The 23,871-nt window shown below is 35.4% G+C and overlaps 2 protein-coding genes across 3 annotated transcripts; one reads left to right on the top strand and one right to left on the bottom strand.

Moving 5' to 3' along the window:
* Positions 1-23,134, top strand: LOC144437547 (uncharacterized). 2 transcript variants are annotated; one of them, XM_078126500.1, is made up of 14 exons: positions 1-143; positions 9,508-9,612; positions 12,423-12,487; positions 13,373-13,525; positions 14,169-14,303; positions 14,647-14,778; positions 16,262-16,396; positions 17,138-17,272; positions 18,239-18,373; positions 19,157-19,288; positions 19,604-19,969; positions 20,772-20,890; positions 21,151-21,300; positions 22,396-23,134. In XM_078126500.1, exons 1-14 carry the CDS (start codon positions 28-30, stop codon positions 22,528-22,530), a joined length of 2,013 nt encoding a protein of 670 aa, XP_077982626.1. In that variant the 5' UTR covers positions 1-27; the 3' UTR covers positions 22,531-23,134. The 2 variants fall into 2 exon arrangements, with proteins under 2 accessions (XP_077982626.1, XP_077982628.1); XM_078126502.1 differs by lacking the exon at positions 9,508-9,612.
* On the bottom strand, positions 2,762-7,930 carry LOC144437303 (low-density lipoprotein receptor-related protein 3-like). The gene is made up of 5 exons (XM_078126227.1): positions 7,795-7,930; positions 5,885-6,027; positions 4,921-5,140; positions 3,684-3,809; positions 2,762-3,057 (listed from the first exon to the last, which is right to left on the bottom strand). The coding sequence occupies exons 1-5, from the start codon at positions 7,880-7,882 to the stop codon at positions 2,762-2,764; spliced, it is 873 nt and encodes a 290-aa protein (XP_077982353.1). The 5' UTR covers positions 7,883-7,930.
* Positions 23,135-23,871: the final 737 nt, after the last annotated feature.

Below are 23,871 nucleotides of genomic sequence, written 5' to 3'. Positions count from 1 at the left end.
CAGTGCGTTGTGTGGTTCTTGTCGAGTATGGCTCGTAAACAGAGATTCTCGTTCATGTTTGTCACCGTCGTCGTTATATCGTGTTTGGTATTTCTACCTAACCGTGCAACAAGTGGGACAGTGAAATGTAGCCACTTAATCAGGTACGTTAGTCTTCCCGTACTGAGGGTGAATACTCGAGTTCTTCAGACATTTCTAATTATTGACGTGTACGTACCATACGTTTAAGAGAATACTGAGGAGTGAAACACTTAAAGACCCGTCTTATTACGATTAACATTCAAGTGTGAAAAACAGTTGTCTAGATCTCAGGCCATTTTATTCTCTATAGTGGTCTGAGTCTAGATCTGGCAGAGGTGTGTGGTAAAATTGTTTCAAAACAAAGGAAAAATCCGATATACACCTTATGGTTCCACTGATAACAAAAACACTCATAAGAGAATCTGGATAGCAACCCGGGTCCTTGAAAGGAGAACAGAAGTCTAATTTCGTCGGAGCTGCATTTTGTATGCTTAGAAAACAAAGCAAGCCCAGTAGCACTGACCTGCTACGTGCAATTTTTCTTAAATAGAGAATGTAAAGATTGTCAAATTTTGCTTGCTAAGATAAGCTCTGGGAAACCTTCAGTAATTACATATACAGGGAGAGGGCCGGGGAATAGTGTTGAAATGGAAATGTTGACACTGTCCCTTCAATTTTGGGAGTGTGCTCATCTTTGGGAGTTGTGGGCTTCAGGTCAGCCAATGAGATCCAACACTGCCTTCACACATGTTCACTGTGGTAATAGTAATGGAAAACAACAAGTGCCTTTAAAACTACCAATGTGGTAGCATTGATTTTGAGAACTTTTTTAGACAACATTATAACCATGGTTTCTAATTTACATATGTTTTTAGTGCGGAAATTTGTTTTTATGTCGACCAACACAAACATAAATGCAACCACTCATTCTACAGATACCTACTCAAGTTTGGGACTACGTGACTCAAATTCAAAGTCGTATTGTGAGTGGGACAGCATACCCATCGATTCTGTAGAAAACCTAACCTCTGTTTGAGGTCAAAGAAAAATCCCCTGTCTCCACTGGGATTCGAAGCCATGACTTCACGAATGCTGATCCTGAGCTCTAACCCACCACACCACACAGAGCGAGATTAAACTGTGTTTTTGAATGAACAGTTGAGGGCCATGTTTTAGTGAAGGGAAATTGAGGGAGTGCCATTTTTTAGCTCATTGAAGCCAGAGGAGGTCATATTTTATGCAACAAACCGGGCTTGATTTCCCCAGTTGTAATTGCTGAAGACTCTCTTAGGAGCGTGGCACCTCTTAACCTTTCCTGAACCTATTTCTATTTGACCTCGTTTGTTTGTTTGTTTGTTTGTTTGTTTGTTTGTTTGTTTGTTTGTTTGTTTGTTTGTTTGTTTGTTTGTTTGTTTGTTTGTTTGTTTGTTTATTTATTGGTTTGTTTGTTTGTTGGTTTGTTTGTTTGTTTTTTGTTTTGTCTTCTGCTGTTTTACGTCATGAGCTACCAGTCTTGCATGGAAACTTCTAAAATTCACAGCCTTGTTTAACCACATATAATCTGATGCAACAAATTAGCTTTGTGAACTAACTCATCACGTGCCATGGCTGTTATTTTGATCTGCTTCTTAATATCGAGCCGATAGATTTACTTCCAACTTTGCAGCATTAGCCTATAGGTTTGCAAACAGTAATTTAATTGGCCCATCCATTTGTCCAGTATATATACATGTAATTTCTTTACAAGACTCATGGACACCGAAGGGTCCATGCTGCTAAAACCAGCGATTCGATTGATACGCATGTACCATATGGGGTACTTCAAAGTTTGTAAAGGGAAAACGAATTGGTTAATTGTGTGGTGACCATATCGAATTTGCTGAAAACAACTGATCAATTTTCAAGTTCAAAAACAAAATTTTGATTAGTCACACAATATGGCAGTTATATTTGATGTTTGTAAAACATACTTGTCCTCTTATTGACTTAGCATTGCTCAAATACGGTACTAATTTAAACACTTCTTTCCATTGAGACCCTAAAACATCTCAACAAAAAAGCAAAACTGATAGAGTCATTGAAAAATGCCTTCAGTACTCTGACAGGTGGATGTAAGGGAACAGTACAAAATAGACATAACAACACAAATGCATGTATATTGAACTAATGGACAAACAGGTAAAAATTTACTTGCTGAATGATAAAGTACACTCGTGGTCGCTCAGGTTTGGGAAGACAATTGAAACTGAGGGTACTTCATGAAATACTGAAATAAGACTTCTGTTTATTCATTGAAAAAATGCCAATCACATCATTTATGATATAAGTATATGAGTTAAGGATTGATGGGTTTTTTGTCACCTGTTGGCTCTTGAACAAGTCCCTCTGTGACGTCACGCTATTGCGTGGCCGAGGTACCCCGGAAATATTCGAAAACACTCGAAGTAAATCCTAAGGGACGAGACTGAAAAAAAATGAAATTTCTAAAGGCGAATCATGGGGTATGTAAACCCCCTAGTAGTCCATATAACTTCATGGGGTGGTATGGGGATATTGTCAAATATATGAACAACATAGCGACTCCTCTTTGAAAGTCCATCACAACAATGAGCAGCTGGTGATTTTCGTAATGGATTTGGTATGTGTGGACGTTTGTTAATATTTGTACATGGTACATACAATTTTGGACAAAACATGATTGTTCGTTACTTGACTACTTGTACTGAAAAGCCGTTACTATTCAAATCGAATGCCTTATCCCAGGAAGTCTATTTGAGCACGCCGGCATCTCAACCACGTGAGTCATATTGGGTGTTGTTGAGTGTGCGTACATTACATAGTCTTTTGTACTTTGTTTCCTTCTTTTCCGGAGTTGTAGATAGTCATTGCCTGGTCCAGGAGTCGGTTTTCTGTTGCCTTGACGTCGGATGCAGTAATAATAGAGACAACACCAAAACATCAAAAACAAGCAAATGGCAAGAATGCCCCCGTTGATGACCAATAAAAGATCACGACTATCCAGCGGTATCAATGAACCTATGGAATATAACATATAAACTAAATTCTTTACTTCAATGTAGAATGCATTTCGGAAATAATCTCCTTTACAATTTTATCGTTACTTTGTTCAAGAACATTTCAACCTATTCTCAGTCAAAATCAATTTTAAAAAGCTGTGGTCACCATGCAAATTTTTGAAATAGAGTTCAAGATGATATCAAATTTAGTCATTTTAGTTAGGATCCAATATGGCAGCTCTATTTGAAAATGAAAGCTTGTCGATTTTCTTGAAAACAAGATGGTGAACGCCAAATTTATTTTATTATAGAGGAATATAGCTAGGAACAAGCATATGACAAAACGTTTGAAGATAGTGAAGAACTTTGAAATTTATCCCAAATGCTAATTTTTATACAGTAGATTTAAATTTGATCCAGTTTTTAAAAAAAACCATATTGCTATAATACATTTTTGGGAGTGGAAGTATTTAACTAACATTAAAACACAAAAACCGAATGAATAAGAACATATCCTTAACCCACTAAAATGAACTGTGAATTTTGCCAAGCAACAGTTTTCAAAGAGAAATGACTTAGTTAAAGTGCAACAGCTTTACGGAATGATTATGGATGCATAAAGGAGTATATGTCAATGGAACGTACCAGGACAGTACCACTCATCAGACAGATCGCCACAGTTGTCTACATCGTTACAACGGAAAGTTCCATTAACACATCGATCATTGTTGCACTTGAAATGGTCTATACTGTTACATGATTGTGAGATACCTGCAAAAATATGAGTAGAAATTAAATGTATATCTGTACTACTGTAAAACTTACCATTTGAAAAACTATGTATTACCACTAACTTACCATTGAATAACTATGTATTACCACTAACTTACAATTGATAAGCTATGTATTACCACTAACGTAGCACAGTTTTTCCACTAACTTACCATTGCAAAACTATTGTATTACCACTAACCTACAATTGAAAAACTACGTAATACCACTAACTTACCTTTGGAAAAGTATGTATTACTCCTAACTTACCATTGAAAATCTATGTATTACTACTAACTTACCATTGACAATATCTAGGTATTACTACTAACGTAATTGAAAAACTATTTATTACCACTAACTTACCATTGAACATATAGGTATTACCATTAACTTACCATTGAAAAACTGGGTATTACCACAAACTTACCACTGGAAAACTGGGTGTTGCCACAAATTTACCATTGAAAATATAGGTATTACCACTAACTTACCATTGAAAAACTATGCATTACCACTAACTTACCATTGAAAATGTATGCATTACCACTGACTTACCATTGAAAAACTATGTATTACCACTGACTTACCATTGAAAAACTACGTATTACCACTAACTTACCTTTGAAAAAGTACGTATTACTCCTAACTTACCATTGAAAATATCTAGGTATTGCCACTGACTTAATTGAAAAACTGTTTATTACCACTAACTTACCATTGGACATATAGGTATTACCACTAACTTACCATTGAAAAAACTGGATATTACCACAAACTTACCACTGGAAAACTCGATGTTACCATAAACTTACGATTGAAAATATATGCATTACCACTATCTTACCGTTGGAAAAGCATGTATTAGCACTAACTTACCATTGAAAATTTGTGTATGATCACTAACTTACCATTGGAAAAATAGTTATAATCACAAACTTACCATTGAAAAACTTGGCATTACCACACACTTACGATTGAAAAGCTATGTGTTACCCCAAACTAACCATAATACTGGATATAATCACAAACTTACCATTGAAACACGATGAATTACCACAAACTTACCACCTTACTTACAATCGTAAACTAGGTATAATCATCAACTTACCGTCGTAAAATGCTGAATAAACAATACTAAACCCCTTCCCTGTTTTGGTAGCATCACTGACGAGTCTCAACGTTATGCTGTCGGACGATGATACGACATCAAAGGGTACATAATTACCACAAAACCTTTGTATTGGTCGCATTGATGTATCAGCACCATCGTAAATTTCTAAGTAGTCAACGCAACCATTCTCATATTTTTCAAAATCTATCCAGTCAAACTATAAAAAGCAGAAGTTAGAAAACATAAATCGCAATCGGTAACTTCAACGTTAATAGATTTGTGAACACGCAGTTGGCTCAATAACTAAAATGCTAAACTTACACAAAATACTATACTGCAAAATGTCTATATTGACTCATCATGTAACAAAATCGTGTTATTAAAACTGAAATTGTAGACGCCGGAATTCTTAATTGGAAATTTGTGCAGATGAAGAGAGCCAGATTGCAACAAAACTAGAACCGCGACAAAAAGAAGACTTGTGTCGATGCAGTGCTCTATCATGTTGTTCCACTTTAACCACCACCACCACCACCACCACCGCCCGCCACCACCACCACCACCGACATCAGCAGCACCGGTACCAGAGCAGCAGCAGCAGCAGCAGCAGCAGCAGCACCACCACCACCATCATCATCATCATCATCATCATCATCATCATCATCATCATCATCATCATCACCTGAACCAGCACCACTATCACCAGCACCAGCACCAGCACCAGCACCACCACCACCAACAACAACAACAACAACAACGACAACAACAACAACAACAACAACAACAACAACAACAACGTTAACAACAACAACAACAACCTCTAATTATCACCAACCAAGCAACACCTTACATAAAATCCCCCATCATCCATGATATTAACAGAAAATTGCAGCAGATCTATTTTGTTCTTTCAAGTTTCCCCATTATACTACTAGCTTGTATGAATATATGACGAACTTACATTTAAAAGTAATCGTTGGTACGGCTCTATTGGTCTGAGAGTTACAATACAGTCTAAATTGTCGTCATAGTTACTGGATAATTGTGAATTAAGACGGCCACCCATAACGTACACAGTTCCATTGCACAACGCAACCAGTTCTCCTACAATGAAAAGGTGTAATAGATGATATATACTGAGCTAGCCTTCACTTGCCCTGAAATTTGTCATTAGCTTTCTAATCCACCACCACCACCACCACCACCACCACCACCACCACCACCACAGCAATAACAACAACCACCATCCCCATAGCAACGGTAACAACAATAATTATCAAACACCGATGAGTGCCACTGGCACATGTACACCACGTCAAGTTGTAAGCGTCTCACATTTTTATTACATTTTCGTTAAAATTCTACTCCTTTATATTTGTCCCTTCGCCAACTCCGAGTCTTGCCCACTGAGGAAATGGCGGTTTCCCCTCCCAATGACAATTACAATAATTCCCCCCAACTCGTGTACGATAAGCAATTTGTAGGAGGACCTTAATTGGATGCATCTTATTCAGAACCGACTCCTGTGATGGAAAGATCATATGCTTGGCATAATTTATAGAACGATAGATAGAAATCCAAAGACAGGTGCATTTATATATTTGCAATGATACCTTATGTTCGATATATCGTTGAACCGTTGCTGGGTTGTTATAGAGGTCTTCCTCGAAACAACATAAGTTTAATATTATTAATAAATGACCATATTTCACGACTTGCTTTCTTCTCATTTATGCTACAACAATATGCATGCCTGAGGTGTGCACCGTAAAACTGTAAAAATGCGATAAATTATAACCACCGGGCCTGTTGCATACACAACCCGCGAAAAAATACCAGTGCATTTGCCGGAATGAAGTTAGCCAAGTAAATAGTTCATACACAAACAGATTACTAGGTAAAAAAAAAAAAAAAAACTGATATAAAAATAACATCGGGTGTCTGTGATGTATGTCCAAGCAAAGCTTTCAATTTAAAAAAAATATGTTTGTGGAAGTTATAATGTAACTAACAGTAATAGTCATACTGGTAAAATGTTGCATAATATTATTCAATCATTTGTCATCAAACATAATTGTATTCTCTGGGCGAGCAAAAAATACCGTGCACTGCCTAAAGTGTACACCATCGACAAGTGTTTATATTGAGCTAGTCATACGCATATAGCATGACCTCAAAAACCTGCAATGTTTCTGGTTAACAAGCATGTAAATGTATGTTCCAAATATAGCTCGTACACGCAAAAATAGGGGTAGAGACGAGACAGCCGCTTCCCCATGTTTCAACATGAATGATACATAAATTATGTCGTGGGTAGCCATTATTTTCGTTTAATTTTGTTTAATGTTTAACGTATACTACCAAACCAGAGTGTCTATAGACTTTCAATTTGGCGGCAAGGTGATTTTTTATCGTCTGACACAATGTTATTTTGTTACAAATTACTTAAAACTAATTACAGACACTGATGGCGGGCAGCAGGCACATAAAGTGATACATTTTATCTCACTATAAACACAAATCAACATCACTATCAGATGAAACAAGGAAGATTCAAACACAAGTGTTTATATTTGTGTTCATAGTGGGATAAAATGTAACATTACATGTGCGTTCGCGCTGTCAGTTTATGTGTTTTGTTTATGTAATTCGTAACAAAAAATAATATCTGAGATGTGAAAAACATCATGTCACCTTTATTGAAACTCTATAGTCTGTCTGGTTTGGGAGTAAGGTAAAAAAACAACAACAATTTTACGTGTGAACATTTCCATAAACTGACACACTTAAACATTTTCTGAAGCTAAAATTGACAATCCTGAGCTATCTGTAGTTTAAGTCGAAGACTAAAACACAAGTAGACCTACTTACCACCAGCGACCAAACGACCCAGGCATGTGAACAAAATACATACAAATTGATACAGTATGGTTCCAGTGGATGATATCGGCGTTTTCATCGTGGCGTCCAAAGTTCAAAAATTCCAAATAACATGTTCGTGGTTATTTTTCAATTATAAGGGTTGGTATATCGCATGATTTTGTGATTTTAACAAAACAGACCGTAAAATTAACACAAAATGGTGGATAAACGTAACGTTCAACTTTAACTCAACTGTACCAGTCGATATCAGTCACGACCTGGTTCCGGGTTCCAGTGGGATGATATCGCAATCGACCCCTATGATATCAAAAATTAATCTATGTCATGAGGTCAAAGGTCACTCTCGACCCACGTAATTTACAACCTGTCCTGACTCGACATAACTCCGACTTTTTATAATATGTATTCAATTTAGTCAACATGGAAACATGGTTGAACTTGGATTACGTGTAAACTTAAATCGAAGCCCCCATTACTAAGTATTACAGCAGAAATTGATACAGACACACAGTCACAAAAACACGCACAGAGACGGGCACACACTGATACACACAGAGACACACATGGACACAGACACACACATACTAACACACTTGGTACACACACACATACACACACGCGCGCGCGCACACACACACACACACACACACAATTTCATAGATGTGCCTCATACAGTTGAGGACAAATTAATAGATCTGCCCTCAAGTCTACATTTTTTTGTGTATGTTCACCAAATTTATGTCTCTGTAATTGTTAGGCTGGTATTGAAGTATTTATATCTGTATGTTAAAACAATCTTGTTCCAAGGGTGAAATGCCACACCAACCCACATTCTGCTGTAAATTAGGAAATAATCAGTCTGAGTGTAAGTCTGTAAGTAACGTCGTGACGGGGCGCCCTCACACATTGGTTAACCCATTCAGGTATGAATATTTATTTTGATAGAGCGAGCCGGTGAGGGCGGAGCGATACAGTCTGAGTTAACCCGAACCCTTCCTGAAAAGTGTACAATTATATAATCCACTGATACGAAAAGTGAAACCGCAGGGGCATGAAAGTACAATGAATTTGTTTTACTGTATATTTTGTTATTTTCAGAAAGTTGGATTGATTTGGTATAACCTTAGAAGGACGCAACAGTCTAGCCATAATACTTTTTTTGAGGGGTGATGATATGTTTTCAAAGCCATTTTGCTGCACTGGGTTAAGTGATTATAATGCTAAAATTGTTGGACAACATAGAGCAAGTCCTACATATATCATGTATATTGATCGCTACATGTTTACCACAGGTGCACAGAGATGGATGTTTTTTATGTTTATGTCACGTTTTCGATCATCTTTTCTTATTATGTTTATTGTAGGATACTCATTTATATATGTATGTATGTATGTATGTATGTATGTATGTATGTATGTATGTATGTATGTATGTGTGTGTGTGTGTGTGTGTGTGTGTGTGTGTGTGTGTGCGTGCGTGCGTGCGTATGCGTGTGTGTGTGTATGTATGTATGTATGTATGTATGTATGTATGTATGTATGTATGTATGTAAGTATGTATGTATGTATGTATGTATATGTCTTTCTCTCTACATTATATGGGAATACAGGGTTACAAAAGACAATGGAGATAACCAAGAGTACTTAGATCTTGAGAATTCTCAATAAGATGGCATTATTTGGCTTTTCAAACATCTACAGTTCAACTGTTTCACGTCAAATACGTGTGGTAGACAGGCGAAGGTATACAGTATTGTGTGATACTAACCATGGCAATCTGTTCCTAAGAGAATGTACCAAATACAGGTATGAATATTTATCTTGTCTTGTCTTGTCTTGTCTTGTCTTGTCTTGTCTTGTATTGTATTGTATTGTATTGTATTGTATTGTATTGTATTGTATTGTATTGTATTGTATTGTATTGTATTGTATTGTAAATCCCATTACCATTCAGAACATACAGAATTCAATAATGGCAGTACTACCAAACCAGAGTTTCAATAAGCCGGCACATCTCCCATTACATAGTGTTTTTTTTTACACAAATGAACTACAGGCATTGATAGTGCGCGTGCACGTGAAATGTTACCTTTCATTTCATTTCACTGTGAACAAAAATAATCAGTTCTGTATTTTAATCTTCCTTATTTCACCCGACAGTAATGTTGATTTGTGTTCACAGTGAGATAAAATGTATCATTTTATGTGCTTGCACACTAACAGTGTCTGTGTTTTGTTGTATAGTTAACAAAAATCTTTGTGGGGCAGTGTGTCTAATTGTCGATAACTGCAGTAACATTCTGCCACCTAGGCAGGTCATGAAGATAAGGGAGTGTACATTTTTAATTTCCAGGGGGAGGCCGAAGGATTTCTAATGAAGCAAGGGATTTTTATTGGTGCCCCCCCTACAAAAACTGGTATAAATTATCTGCCCCCCCTAAGACTTCTTGTTTTTATTTCATGCCCCCCCCCTGAAACCACTAACAAAAATACGCACAGATGAAACACAGATACAGCAACACATAGATTTGCCAGCAGTTGCTACATGTATTAACTTATTCCATATTTATACTTACTTCAGAATTGAACCAGTGCACAAAGTTGTTGAATCATGGTCCGCATGGACACTCATAAAATCACAAATAAAGACTATTATAAGTTAAATTGGCTGACAGGATGTCTACTTACAACTGAGGGGTGACAGAATAGACTACTGGTCTGGCTTCACTTTTTCTTGGATTTTTAGCCCATCACTGACATAAATAAATTAGCAAATAAATGAACAAGTAAATATATATATATATATTACTTATTTATCACAGGTTTGGAAAAAATAGTGCAAAATTGCACCATGAGGAAACTTTTTTTCCATGTGAACATATTCAAATTTTAGGATTAATTTGCAGTGGTTGGTCACACAATCATTTATTATTAGTTTAAACACTTCATAAATTACTCATTTTAGAAACATTTTTAATTGCAGTGCAATATATTATAGTATTCATATTATCTCTACGCAAAATATAAAACACTTCTGGACTATATTTCAAGAGACTTTAGTAAACTGATGCGCTGGGGAGGGGGGGGGGCAGTACATGTATCACTTCAAAGGGTTGAATAATATTTTTATGAATGCATGGCTTGTTATGAATACATTCCTCACCCAGCACCTGTGAATAATTTTGTGTTTAATTCAAACTCACAAAAGCTATCATATAATACTTGAACCCTACCATGGTGATAGAATGAAAACATCTCTTCAAACTTTAATTTCAGAATTAAAATAATTCTACCAAGTGAATATTAAATATCACCTCACACTTTGAAAAGTAGGAACTGTTACAGAAGGTTTATGTTTAGTTGATTACATTATAAGTAATGTCCATACCAAATATCAAATCAATCAGTCCCATTGATTTACACACTCATGCACACTGTTTGACTTTAACACTGTTTGACTATAATGACTATGACTGGTTGCAGTTATTCATAAGTGGAACTCTAGAAAAACTGAACCTAAAAGAGCTAGATAAATATCTAGACAAGCATAAATTGCCAAAATATAGAAAATTAAAAGGAGAAAAAGTAGACATAATATCAACGCACATACTTGGAACACCTGAATTTAGGTCAAGAAAAATGACTGCAAATGAACTTCAAACTACAACTACAGACATCAGTGATACATATAGTAGTGACTCTGAAAGTGAAAATGCTACAATAGGTGTTATAGACAGTGATGATTGTTTTTCTGATAACTCTGAAACTTCAAGCACGGCTGATATCTCAGACAGTGATTGTGATGAAACAAGTCCTACACAATTTCATGGGAAAGTTACCTTGAGAAGTGGCAGAGTCGCCGGTCAATTTTTGTTTCACTGAATACAAATATTGTGATTTAATAGGTTTGTGCACTGTTTTATCATCGATCCATGTTAAATGCTACTTCTGTAGGACATTGTGCACAGTCAAGTGTTGGGTTTTGCCTATATTTTATTTTATATACTTATCTGGCACTTGTCCATCCTGACATTCAGGTTTAGTTTTTTTTTGTGCCCCCCCTAACAAATAGTGAAATTTTTGTTTAGCCCCCCCTAATTTTTCTTGAGAAAAATTGGTGGCCCCCCCCCTGAAAATCCTCCGCCCCCCCCCGGAAGTTAAAACTGTACACTCCCTAAAGACTATTCGATTTTTCTGTCTAAACCATAACTTTCGCTCCACATGCATTACTATAGGCGCGCATAAGAATAAGTGGTGGGTGACCTTCTTGTTGCATTTTGACCATCTATATGTTATTTCAGGCACCGAGAATTGAAACTCTATTGTCACTTTGATTTGGTAGTAACATTTGGCTTACAAGGTTCCACTGGCATATAGTCTCAAGCTTTTATAGTGAGTTGTCTTTGGTAAAAAATATCGTCAGTTTAAAATCGGTCATTCAAACTGCTTTATTCACGTTTTTGTCCTGTTTCCAACAATGTTGTTGACATTTTTGTTGTTCATATTATCCACTTCATATGATCGTTTGTGCTAATAGATATCTTAAAGTTGTACTCACTATCGAACGAACATTCGGTTGGTATTACGTTCGAATTCGTTCTGTTTTTTTTTAACAGGGAGATTGTTGAATACCGAACAGAGTATAGTAAACAGTACATGATGGGTACAGTCATATGTCCAGGTAAGAATTGCTAGAATGTATTGTGACAGAAAGTTGTCAATTGTTTAAACCAGTAAGCATAAAACAATAGCAGAGCATGGCCTAACTCAACAAATTTCTCACTAAAATTACACCAATTTATGAGCTGGCCTCACAAACATCATTATGATAAATTAGTTAACATTGTTTCAGTTTGTTTGCGTATGATACCTGTCTAGTATCTTTGATCTTACCGGATTGTTACATTGTAAATAATTTGTTCTGATTAGGCCTAAAGAAAAGGTGTTTGGTTCCAGTTACCCGACCCCACCTAAAAAGGTGTTTGGTTCCAGTTACCCGACCCCACCTAGTTTTTCACGCCGACTCTAAACTTTAAAAAAAACGCATTTAAGAAAAATATGAAAACAATTGTGAAATCTCGCAAGAAATGGTGCATGCGGAAAGTGACATCAACTCTAATACAACAGACAACATAAATCTGAATGGCTGGACATCTGATGAGAAGAAACCACTAAGACAAAGACCATATGGAAAACAACAGAAAACATAACTACCCGAACTAGAAACTCAAATATGAAAAAATAAATAGATACACAAATAAGATAACAAATCTACCTACAACAACTATTCTAAGATTGAGCGTAATCGGAACCATACATTTTTTGTTAGGCCTTGAGGCACGTTTTTTTTTAATTTGTTGAATGTATTTAATTTGTTACATTGCGAAGTGACCCAGTATTAAACTCAAGTAAAAAAATCTGATTTTTGTATGACAGACAGATGAAACCAAAACTTAAATACTTATAATGAAATCTATGGTTCCATATTTGCTGAAACACCTTAATATTGCATCGATGTATCAAATCATTCCATTTCTACTCCATAATTGATGCATTTTGCTTTCAGAATGTAGAAATTGGCATTTCACAGAAGATGTCTGCAAAAGTTGTGGTCACTGCACAAAATGTCAGTGCAATATTAAGAATTCGCTCTCTTGTAGCAAGACTGACGGAAGCTGTTCATGTAAAGCTGGATGGAAAGGTGTCAAATGTGAATCTCGTAAGTTAGATAAATGTTCGTTTATGTGTCATGTTTGATTGACTGATGAGGCCTGTTTTTTTGAGGGGATGGGGGTGAATAGATGTATATAACCCTTAACCCCAGATTTCCTAAATGTTTCACTTAAGGTCATATCTTGAAAACATGAATGGAAAATTCATCGTTCGTCTGATATGAATGGCTGGATAATGATGAAATGCTGTTTGTTGACAAACACGGTGTGTCGCGATCGCTACATTATTAAGCTCTCATGCCACGGTATGAACTATACGTGATCAATTTAGAATGAGAATGAGTTCATATATGAAATGTGAGTGCAGATGTATAATGAGTATTACTAGTATAAAATCCTCACCACAAAAGGAGCCATGATACCATTAGGAAATGCCAACGTGCCTTGTTGTATTTACTTTACTTACCAATCCCAAGTTATGGTAAATTTGCATGAAAGACACAGGACAGATTGAGAAAACATTTTTTCTAAAATAATGTAAATTTATGCTCAGAATTAGATATAAGTTTTCGTCTAAGCGTTCCTAGTTACTGATTATATTTTTGTAAAATGATTTTCTTTCAAGCTTAACGAACGTTTTTCCTTGTTACATTAAACAAATTATAAAAAGTCAGTTTATTTCTTTTTCAGCCTGTTCAGTGGGAACATATGGAGTGAAGTGTATGCATCAATGTACTTGTGACACACAGAATACTATTTCATGTGACGTCATTTCGGGTAGTTGTAACTGCAAACCAGGTTGGACAGGATCCAAGTGTCGTCATGGTAACAGAAACACTTTTACTTACTACTGTTAGTTGTGCAGTGTTTTAGACTTACAAAGTAAATTGAGCAAACACACACACACACACACACACACACACACACACAAACACAAACACGCGCGCGCGCGTATGTCCCACGTTTAACTCGAACTGGTCTTACTATTTGTGTACATCGATTGCTTTCATTGGAAACATATATATATTCAATCCATAAATTGTTTACCATGTTTATAAGATCTAGATGTTCTCACTCTAACCAGTAAGTGATGTCAGTTTTTTTTATCCTGAGCTGTATAATGCACAGATATACAATAGTTGCACTTTATTCTCTGTTATATTTACAGTTTGTCCACTGGGAATGTATGGGAAAGAATGTGCCAATCCGTGTGTTTGTCAAGGTGTCTACACTGATTGTGATCCTATTGATGGCGCGTGTCGCTGTAGTGATGGTTGGACAGGGTCAGAATGTAATCAAAGTAAATATTAATTGCTAAACTATTATATTATATATATATTATATATAGTTTTGGTAGTACTGGAACTCTTTCTTGGTTGTAACTCGGAGTTTCACGCATTGCGCGATCATCAGACAACTGATGATCGCGCAATGCGTGAAACTCCGAGTTACAACCAAGAAAGAGTTCCAGTACTACCAAAACTATTGCGCTCTGCCACTGCGGTATAGAGCACTGTCTTAGCAGATTGATACTCACCGCCTTATATATATATATATATATATATATATATATATATATATATATATATATATATATATATATATATATATATATATATATATATATATATATATATATATATATATATATATATATATATATATAATACACATTAGTGTTATTGTCGACAGTGTAAGAGCGGAGATTGGGCTCTAATAATGTTTGCGTCATTACAATACTTGAAAACGTTTAATATAATTAATTAAGCAACAACTTGAGCTAATAGACTTGAAACTGCTGTGAAAATGTTTTTCAAAAGTGTAAATCAAACTTTCAAAAGTGTAATCATAACACCAATACTGCCAATACCGTTTTGGCCCGTAACGAACCAGGAACACTTGCAATACCATACCATCTACTGGCATCATTATTGAAGGTGATTACATTTCTACAAGCAGTTGTATTGTTTTTATGAATTTACTTTTAGACATTGAAGGGTGGCTGATGTGTCTCCTTTTGAGGGATCAAGATGCAAATGCAATTCCACAAGCTATGGGTCTGGAGAGTAATGTTTTCGTGACTTTACATGACCTACAATTACTTGCGATCTCAGAACAAATCATCAAGTTCACCCTGTGCCTTTATGAGAGACGTTTGACACTGAAGGAAATAAGCACTCATGAGTCATGAATATTCATTGTGCAACCATGAATATATTATTTGTAGCGATTCCCATTATGCGATGGCCAAGAGCAAACATACCGTATAAAGCCACAAGATCAAATTGATGTTTCTCTGAAATAGCAAGTAATCGTAGATGATGTAAAATTGTGGACTGATTTTCCAGGACCCATAGTTAATGAAAATGTCCTGGAGTGGTGTTCCCCTTTATTAGATTTTACAAATGATATCACCGCATTGTTACGTATGTGATGATTGAAAACAAGCATACCCAGTGTTTCTCACTCCATTGACAATAGTAGATTCATTTAGATAATTTATTTTTACAAATCAACTCTATTAAATGTAAAATCGCTTTTGTAGGATGAAATGTCAAATGGCTCAAACTCCCAAAGTAAAAGAATTTAGTTTTTTTTATCCTACTCGAACGATTGACCTCTCCCCGTAGTACATATAACGTGTATGAATTGATCAATGTTAACCTTGTTTTACGATATTTTATAGTGAATAGTTTTCCAATTTATCCGTCGCTAACATGACATTGCAACACACATGGAAATGATATAAATGCTAACTTGTTTCCCATTGCGTTTTTGACAAGTCTGTCCAAAGGGACGTTATGGAAGACAGTGTGCCAACATATGTGCATGTCTGGGCGACCATAATACATTATGTGACCCCTTTGATGGGACATGTCGATGCAAAAGTGGTTGGCGAGGATTATATTGTGATCAACGTAAGTAGAGCTAGAAATTCTCCACTGAAGAGTCATTAATACTGCAAGTCATTCTACACATGACATTTGTGTTTGTTGGGCTATGATGCGTAGCATGCTCTGCTCGCTCGCTCGCTCGCTCATTTATTTATTTATTTATTTATTTATTTATTTATTTATTTATTTATTTATTTATTTATTTATTTATTTATTTATTTATTTATTTATTTATTTATTTATTTATTTATTCATTCATTCATTCGGTCAGTCGGTCGGGAGAGAAAAAGAGAGAGAGAGAGAGAGAGAGAGAGAGAGAGAGAGAGAGAGAGAGAGAGAGAGAGAGAGAGAGAGAGAGAGAGAGAGAGAGAGAGAGAGAGAGAGAGAGAGAGAGCACCGTCAGACAAAGGAAAGTAGGTAGATAGATAGATAGATAGATATATTGGATTTGTAGATGGATGGATGGACGGACGGACTGAGCAACAGACAGACAGGCCCTAGAGAGACAGATATATATATATATATATATATATATATATATATATATATATATAGATATAGATATAGATAGATATAGATATAGATAGATGGATAGGTAGGTAGATAGATAGATAGATAGATAGATAGATAGATAGATAGATAGATAGATAGATAGATAGATAGATAGATAGATAGATAAATGGATAAATAGATAGATATATAGATAGACAGACACACAAAGAGAGAGGTGGATTGATAGATAAATGATCTCTACTTCTTTTTCAGCATGTCCAGAAGGAAGATATGGCGTAGACTGTTTTTATATTTGCATGTGTCATCTGAACAATACCAAGTCATGTCATCACATTACTGGGACCTGTCATTGCAAAGACGGTTGGATTGGATCACATTGTGACAAAGGTTTTTGAATAACTTATTATGTGTTTGTTAATGAAGAATTACATGCTGTACATGTATGAACAATCCTTTCAAGTATTATTTTGTATTTTTTGTAAAACAAGTTGTCACCTTATTAAAAAAAATTAAGCCAGGTATTAACTAAAAGTGTTCTCGTAGTTTCTCACACGATAAGAAAGAATTTTGAAATTCATTATGCAAATTATGCTTATTAATATACATTCATTTTCTTCAAAATCTATCACATGGGGCTTTATGCAAGTAGTATTTCTTTTAACAAAATACAAAAACGTGTCTTGAGTCAACACTTATTCTGCTTAGCCTAATTACTATACAAGAGCTTTAGAAAAACAATAACGTACTGGAGATGAATTCCTTTCGCCCTTGAGATTGTGACGTCATGGTTTAACGGTAATGCTAATTATATGCAAAAGAAATGAAACAGATGTCAGCAAGTAAGGCACTCATATAGAATGAATATCTCCTGCAAATTATTTCATTCAGCCAAATTTTGTTCTAGATTTTTAGAAATATAAAGTTTTGTAATATGATATGCAAATTAGAGTAATTAATGTGCATAGTGTTATAGCACAAATCTCGTCACCAGCTACAAGATCAATTTAACGTTCAAATTAATTATCAAGTATTTATCTCAATGTTTTATTGTTTACAAATTTAAATACGAAAATTCAAATAAGCAAGTTAATGTTCAATATATTTGATGAATATTTATGCCGAAGTATCAATCCTTCAATTTCACGGTACTGTAATCACACATAAATGTTTCTGCCAACATTTTTATTAATATAGATCTTTGTATATATATATATATATATATATATATATATATATATATATATATATATATATATATATATATATATATATATATATATATATATATATATATATATATATATATATATATATATATATGATAATTAATCTTCCAATTACTTTTTTATACAGCATGTCAATCTGGAAATTATGGCGTTAACTGCCAACAAAGTTGCATGTGTCATGATGACCACACAGAGTCTTGTAATCATGGAAACGGGACATGTGACTGTAAAGATGGCTGGACAGGATCCAAATGTGATCAAGGTAAGTCCACTATCTTGCATCTTGCATCAAATTTTAAGATAACGTTGTTCTCTTTTCATTTTATAGCCGATACTGCGGCGACGTTTTCCAAAACTATTTCACATCAAAATGTTACGAGTGTTGTTTCTGAGGCGCTGGCTGTCTGCGAGCGGCGTTGGATATATCATTATGCTAGCTCTCGTTAACTGTCTATCTGCTTTTGCTAGCATCAACGTTAATATGTTAATTTAGCTCCATCGATCAGCCTTAGCATAAATGTTTGAACAAATTTAAATAATATTTGCGTACATGTAAATTATGTCAATGTTCCCAATGTTTATCGTCAGCAGTTATCAGCTAGTTAACTACATAAATGTACCCATAAGGTGTTACAGTTAATTGCTCAAGCTCTTTTGTAAACATTAGCTGTCTGGCTGACGTTTTGACAGATATCCATATCAATGAGGTATTTGCATAATTTATGTTTTTACGAATTAAGCAATACCAAGCAATGTCTTGAGAATACATGCATGAAATTACATATACTTTGTCGCATTTTCATTGGTCATTTGTCTGAGTAATTGATGTGTTAATCTTTTTATCGTTATATTAAGAAAAGCATTCAGTTTCAGGGCTCGAAATTAACGCCGGCCCAGCGACCCGCGGCTAGTCAATCTTCAGGCTGGACCGGAAGATTTAGGAAAGACCTGCCCAAACTGCTTACATCAGATTAAATGTTATCTAACTCTTACGGAAGTCATTTCATGTTGCATCTTATATTATCGTGTTGCGTTATCTCGACAGTCTGTCCAGTAGGCTCATACGGTCACGCCTGTTCCAAGAAATGTGAGTGCATTAATGAGCACACCAGGTCATGTGATCCAGTTTCTGGAACGTGTTCCTGTAAAGGTAAATGGACAGGATATACATGCAAAGGTAAATGTCATATGCAATTTGAGAGAGAGAGAGAGAGAGAGAGAGAGAGAGAGAGAGAGAGAGAGAGAGAGAGAGAGAGAGAGAGAGAGAGAGAGAGAGAGAGAGAGAGGTTGATTGACAGACGGACTGACACAGACAGACAGGCAGTGTGTGCATATCTGTGCTCGTTAGTACATAGACTCGAGAGAGTAAAGAGGGAGGGGAGAGAAGTTTTTAAATTCTATAAAGATATTTTTTTTAGAACTTTTCATTCTAAGTTACAGTGACTTCTCACTGACTTTAGTTCCTTAGTCTCATTATTTTATAATATTACAGACGGATGTGGTAGACGCCGTCCTAATGCGAGGATATACGGAGGAAGAGCGGCCAAGAAAAGAAAATGGCCATGGATGGCAATGTTGTTTGATTCCAATCGAAAACAAACGTTCTGTGGCGGCGTATTATTGAATCGACAGTGGGTTATAACAGCAGCCCATTGCATTCTGAATTCCGAAACAACTCGAGATAATCTTCGAATTTATTTGGGAAAATACTACTCGAGCAAGACCGAGCGAGAGGAGCGGGAGTTCAAGGTGGAAGATGTTCACCCACATCCCAAGTTTAACCAATCGACGTATGATTCAGACATCGCCCTTGTTAAATTATTTACAAGTGCAGAATTAACAGATAGAATCACACCTGGTAATGGAGGAATACATTGTATAATGCTTTATGTATGACACACGCACACAGACACAGACACACACACAGACACACAGACACACAGACACACACACACACACACACACACACACACACATATATATATATATATATATATATATATATATATATATATATATATATATATATATATATATATATATATATATATATATATATATATATATATATATATATATATATACTAATTCAGTGTAAGAGGTAAGACATAAACTGAAGGAAAAGTGCTCAATACTGAGAAGTAGAGCTGTATTACACAAAATACACAAGTTATGGTACGGAGCCGTTACTCAGAGTTTCACGCTTGAATGCGATCTTCGGACGACTAAATTTTAACGGAAATTCAAGTGATTGAATTCGAACTCGCCGAAGAACTGGTACCCGGATGTGATGCGCGTTAAGGTTTGACATGGTGGAATGAAAGAATGTATTTGTTTTCATGGCGGCACTTTGGAATCAGTTCTGATCGTTTATTAAGGAGTCATGTGCGTATTTCTAGTCTGTATGGTTAGTATATGTAATATGTGTCTGTGTGTGTGTGTGTGCATTTGATATAATCCACGGGACAACATTAATTCCGAACCAATTCAAAGCGATTCAAAGCATTCGTTTGTTGACACTTGGAATGATTTCATTTCAAACCACGATAGTGGTCTACGGATAACCTATGCAAGCTCCAATGCTATTGAATATAGCCAGATCCCATGCAGACCATACCCAGGTAATATGCTAATTATGTGGTGTTAATGGTTCATTTCAGTTTGTGTACCAGATGTTGTTGTTGCAAATAACACCCTTCAGTCACAGAAATCGGGCTGGGTAACAGGATGGGGTAGAACAAAGCTAAAGCATGACAATGTACTAGGAAAGCTACAACAGGTAAGAGAATGTACAATGTATACTTAGATATAGAATCATGCGTCAAGAAGATATATATATATATATATATATATATATATATATATATATATATATATAATATACATATACAAAATTATTGCTAACTTTAAACTTAGATAAATATTTTTTTATAAAAAAAATGTTAACCTCCTGAGATTACGCGCATCTCATGACTTTAAACTCTTTTAATTTTTCGTTTTGAATTTGTATTAAGACCTACTTCAATTTGCTATTTATAGGTACGACTACAAATAGTTGAGCACTTGCAATGTGCGAAAAAATACGCTGACGCTGCTATAACAGACAACATGTTCTGCGCCTTACCAGCCAAGAGAGGTCAGCGGAAGGATGCATGTTCAGGTGATAGCGGTGGTCCGTTTGTAAGGAAGGTAGGCACTAGGATAACACAGTGAGGTTTACATACAATAAACATTTTATACAAACACTCGTGCAACGAACTAATAACTTCACCAAAAACTAACTGCAACTGGGACATTATTTTCATCCCTTGACCAATGGTATATTTATTTAAAAATTGATCAATGACATCGTAGGTGGTGTAGTGACAAGTTTAAATCTTGAGCTAAAGCTTGGTTTTCAATCTGTCTTCATGTTAAAACGGTAATAGTTTGTAACTGCAGTATCATTTTTCGATCACGCAACTACATTCTATTCACTGAAAATTGTTAATTTTAGAATACACACATTGTACATAATACTAGTAACTAGTGGTTAATATTATATTATCCACATAATAGCAAAAGTTTGAAATTGTGGTTGACATAATTACCTTTTATAGGAACTACTCGTCACAAGGAGGTAGTTTTAGCACATTTCTTGAAATTGGTGACCGAGGTAGCTAGCTGGGTAAAATCCATTTGCAACTTTGTAAACTCTTTTTTCGAAAAGATGTTAGATGATGAGAAAATGGAGAAATGGTGGGAAAAGAATGAAAGCCGTGCAAACTTTCTTTTGAACATATATTTTTCAAAGAGTGTTAGAGCTTGAAGGGGGACACAAATGGGCGTAAATTGGGTGGGCGTAATATTAGTTGTATTTTTATTCTTCAGGAAACACAGAAGTACCAGCAGCTCTACTAATCTAAAAGCACGTCTTTAAAAATCATGGCAAGGCATACTGAGATAAGACCCGTTGTAAACTGGGGCGAGGCATCATGGGAAGTTAACAATTCAAGATTTAGGAGCTTATTAAAGTCCTTTGAACCATTGTCCTAACAATGCAGAGACACTTTTAAATCGTTCCTTATATATATATATATATATATATATATATATATATATATATATATATATATATATATATATATATATATATATATATATATATATATATATATATACATATATATATATATATATATATATATATATATATATATATATATATATATATATATATATATATATATATATATATATATATATATATATATATATATATATATATTCCATTCATGTCCGTAGATAAGTGGTCGATGGTACTTGATTGGTTTGGTGAGCTGGGGTCAGGGCTGCGCAGAACCTAACTTTCCAGGAGTATATACAACTGTGTCCAAATTTAATGACTGGATTCGACAAACTGCGATTGAGAACTACTGAGACTGCTGTTAATAATGTAATAATGTTAGTTTTTATATTATAGCGCTTTCTCATACTACTCAAAGCGTTTTACAATATTATTACACCTGGTATGGACCTATAGTGGCATAACGATCCCTTTCATTTCCTCGTGGGAAGCATACGATCCTCTCTGCAATGGATTAAAACGTTCATGTTACGTCTTCTATGCTACCAGATTCCCGATTATAGAAGGGGTTGATTTCCGGGACACATTCATGGTTCAAGTCTTGCTGAAGGATTGTATGTAAAACTACTGTAACACTAAAAATATACCAAAACCGGTAAATATTAAACGGCAGCAGCGAAACTCGAACATGCAGCCTGCAGATTAAACTTGCACGAGCTGCAACTGTGATTGTTTTAAACCAAGTACCCAAACATATAGTCATGTTTGAAACTGTCTGTTAATTATTGATTAATATTATTGGTAGGTAGTCACAGTGTAGTGACAAAATACAGACACTGATGGCGCGCAGCAGGCACATAAAATGATACATTTTATCTCACTATAAACACAAATCAACATCACTATCGGATGAAACAAAGAAGATTCAAACACAAGTGTTTATATTTGTGTTCATAGTGGGATAAAATGTAACATTACGTGTGCGTGCGCGCTATCATCAGTTCGTGTGGTTTTTTTTATGTAATTCGTAACAAAAAATAATATCTGAGATGTGAAAAACATCATGTCACCTTTATTGAAACTCTATAGTCTGTCTGGTTTGGGAGTAAGGTAAAAAAAACAATTTTACGAGTGAACATTTCCGTAAATTGGCGCACTTAAACATTTTCTGAAGCCAAAATTGACAATCCTGAGCTATTTGTAGTTTAAGTCGAAGACTAAAACACAAGTAGACCTACTTACCACCAGCGACCAAACGACCCAGGCATGTGAACAAAATACATACAAATTGGTAGAGTATGGTTCGAGTGGATGATATCGGCGTTTTCATCGTGGCGTCCAAAGTTCAAAAAATCCAAATAACATGTTCGTGGCTATTTTTCAATGATAAGGGTTGGAATATCGCATGATTTTGTGATTTTCACAGACCGTAAAATTAGCACAAGTGGTAATCTGAAGTCAGTAATATGTAATTTTAAAATGGTGGATAAACATAATGTTCAACTTTAACTGTACCAGTCAATATCAGTCACGACCTCTGGTTCCGGGTTCCAATAGGATTACGTCGCAATCGACCCTACTCCGAGGTCGAGTATAGCTCCACGCCGTGCTGTCATTTCGAATTCTGCTATGATATCAGGTCAAAAATTAATCTATGTCACGAGGTAAGAGGTCACTCTCGACCCACACAATAC

The sequence above is a fragment of the Glandiceps talaboti genome, chromosome 7 (genome assembly GCF_964340395.1).
Source record: "Glandiceps talaboti chromosome 7, keGlaTala1.1, whole genome shotgun sequence".
NCBI classification, from domain to species: Eukaryota; Metazoa; Hemichordata; class Enteropneusta; family Spengelidae; genus Glandiceps; species Glandiceps talaboti.
The sequence above is the reverse complement of the archived record's forward strand: the minus strand, read 5'-3'. Positions and strand labels throughout refer to the sequence as shown.

Bases quoted from the DNA above. Each gene is read 5' to 3' on its own strand.
- LOC144437547 (XM_078126500.1), top strand. From the start codon at position 28: ATGGCTCGTAAACAGAGATTCTCGTTCATGTTTGTCACCGTCGTCGTT. The intron at 14,304-14,646 runs GTAACAGAAACA...TTATATTTACAG, and splicing joins AGGATCCAAGTGTCGTCATG to TTTGTCCACTGGGAATGTAT. The intron at 21,301-22,395 runs GTAGGCACTAGG...TCATGTCCGTAG, and splicing joins GTGGTCCGTTTGTAAGGAAG to ATAAGTGGTCGATGGTACTT.
- LOC144437303 (XM_078126227.1), bottom strand. From the start codon at position 7,882: ATGAAAACGCCGATATCATCCACTGGAACCATACTGTATCAATTTGTA. The intron at 6,028-7,794 runs GTAAGTAGGTCT...TTTTCATTGTAG, and splicing joins GGGTCGTTTGGTCGCTGGTG to GAGAACTGGTTGCGTTGTGC. The intron at 3,058-3,683 runs GTACGTTCCATT...TATATTCCATAG, and splicing joins TGATGAGTGGTACTGTCCTG to GTTCATTGATACCGCTGGAT.